We start from the raw sequence: 1,815 nt of genomic DNA, 5'->3' as shown, positions 1-1,815 counted from the left end.
TCGACAAACCAATTAACATTAGAACCAAACCACTTTGCCATGGAAATGTGAATGATGTGAGTTAAAATCCTTACAATTCTCTTAAAAATCCTCAAAATATGAACAAATTATGCTAAATTAAGCGGCCAAATTAGACATTTTCCTTGCATAATACATATCCTTAGTCCTTTCTAGGTGCTCTGTGGTCCAGTTTTCTTGACCCCATAGTATCTCCAACCACACACTTATCTACATACTTACAAGGCCAACCCACTCCCTTATCAATTGCTACGTAATCCAAGCATTAGAATGTGTTTGATTCACATGTGTCAATTTTCTAATTGACCACGTGGCAAGTTCACTACCACTCATCGTTCTTAAGGCTTATAACAAAAACTGTTTATTCTATTGGATAAAACCAGTCATCAAAGCCACACATTTCAATCCCTCCAACACATACTAATAATAAGCTCCTTTTTAAGTCTGGGTCGAAGCGCTAAAGATTGTTCTCTTATCGAATAGAATAAAGTTAGTTCTAGAATTAAGGAAGAATGGGTTGTGCCTCATCTAAGCGAATTGAGGCAACTATGGTCTCGGATGTGTATCGCCCCGCTCCAACGAGTTTCGCTGTCTTCGACATCAGTACCATTGAAGAGCCGTGGCTTAAGGTCGATGATCAACACGAGGAGCAACAAGAGAAGGTTGTGCACGTGCCGGCTCCAATACTAGAGAAGCTCGACAAGTTCGAGCTCACTCCTGATGGGCCTCATTCGTGGTCCGAGGTTAGTAAGGTCTTAGAAGATCTAAAGCCCACATTTGAAACCAAAACATCCCCTGTATCAAAACCCAAGCCCGAGAACAGCCCGGTTCAAGATAGTACGCCTATCCAAACACCACCCATACACAAGAACCTTTCCTTCCACACACTTGAAGAGCTTGAAACTAAGCTCTCATCCAAGTCGAAGAAACCTGAGTTGAAGAAACCCGAGTTGAAGAAGACTGAATCAGAACTCGGTGTTGTTAAATCATCTGATTCCGAAGTGGTTGTTAAGCCGGTGAGAGAGAATTTGTTTATTGTGAAAGATAGATTGGAGAGAGAAAGAAGTGGAAAGTTGTCAAATTTGGATAAGAGAATCGGTGTTAAGTTTAAACGAAACCCACTCAGTGAGTACCCAGAGAAGTGCCCACCCGGTGGGGCTGACTCGATCGTACTCTACACAACTACGTTGCGTGGAGTACGCCGTACGTTCGAGGATTGCAACCGAGCGAGGACAATCATTGAAATGTATCGAGTGGTGATTGATGAGCGTGACGTGTCGCTACATGGTGGGTTCTTGAACGAGTTGAGGGAACTAATAGGTGAGGGTGCAAGTGTGCCAAGGTTGTTTGTGAAAGGGAGGCACATAGGTGGGGTGGACGAGGTGGTGGAGCTGAACGAGTTGGGTCGACTCAGTGAGTTGATTAACTCAGTTGGGATCGAAAAGGGAATAGGGAAAGTGTGTGAGGGGTGTGGTGGGGCCAGGTTTGTTCCCTGTTTGGAGTGTGGGGGAAGTTGTAAGGTTTTGATTGGTGATAAGAAGGAAAGATGTTCAAAGTGTAATGAGAATGGATTATTGCTGTGTCCTTTGTGTCACTAATGTTTTCTGGAATCCGATATTTTCCAGAAAATTAATATAATTCAGGTGGGACCCCTTGTAATTTTTGGTTTTATTTTTATCAACAAAACTATCAATGTTTGTAAATTATAAATTATAAATTATAAATTATATTGTCGGAATACATACTTTTTTGTGTGTGTTCGAATATTTATCACTTTCTTTCCTATATATAAAAAGG

The 1,815-nt window shown here is 41.5% G+C and overlaps 1 protein-coding gene across 1 annotated transcript; it reads left to right on the top strand.

Annotated features, from left to right (window-relative positions):
- Positions 1–439: 439 nt before the first annotated feature.
- LOC147390911 (Glutaredoxin family protein) lies at positions 440–1,758 on the top strand. The gene has a single exon (XM_086417319.1). The coding sequence runs from the start codon at positions 531–533 to the stop codon at positions 1,614–1,616; it is 1,086 nt and encodes a 361-aa protein (XP_086273445.1). The 5' UTR covers positions 440–530; the 3' UTR covers positions 1,617–1,758.
- Positions 1,759–1,815: the final 57 nt, after the last annotated feature.

The sequence above is a fragment of the Akebia trifoliata genome, chromosome 11 (genome assembly GCF_017979445.1).
Source record: "Akebia trifoliata isolate Shusen 1 chromosome 11, ASM1797944v1, whole genome shotgun sequence".
In the NCBI taxonomy this organism is placed as follows: domain Eukaryota; kingdom Viridiplantae; phylum Streptophyta; class Magnoliopsida; order Ranunculales; family Lardizabalaceae; genus Akebia; species Akebia trifoliata.
The sequence above is the reverse complement of the archived record's forward strand: the minus strand, read 5'-3'. Positions and strand labels throughout refer to the sequence as shown.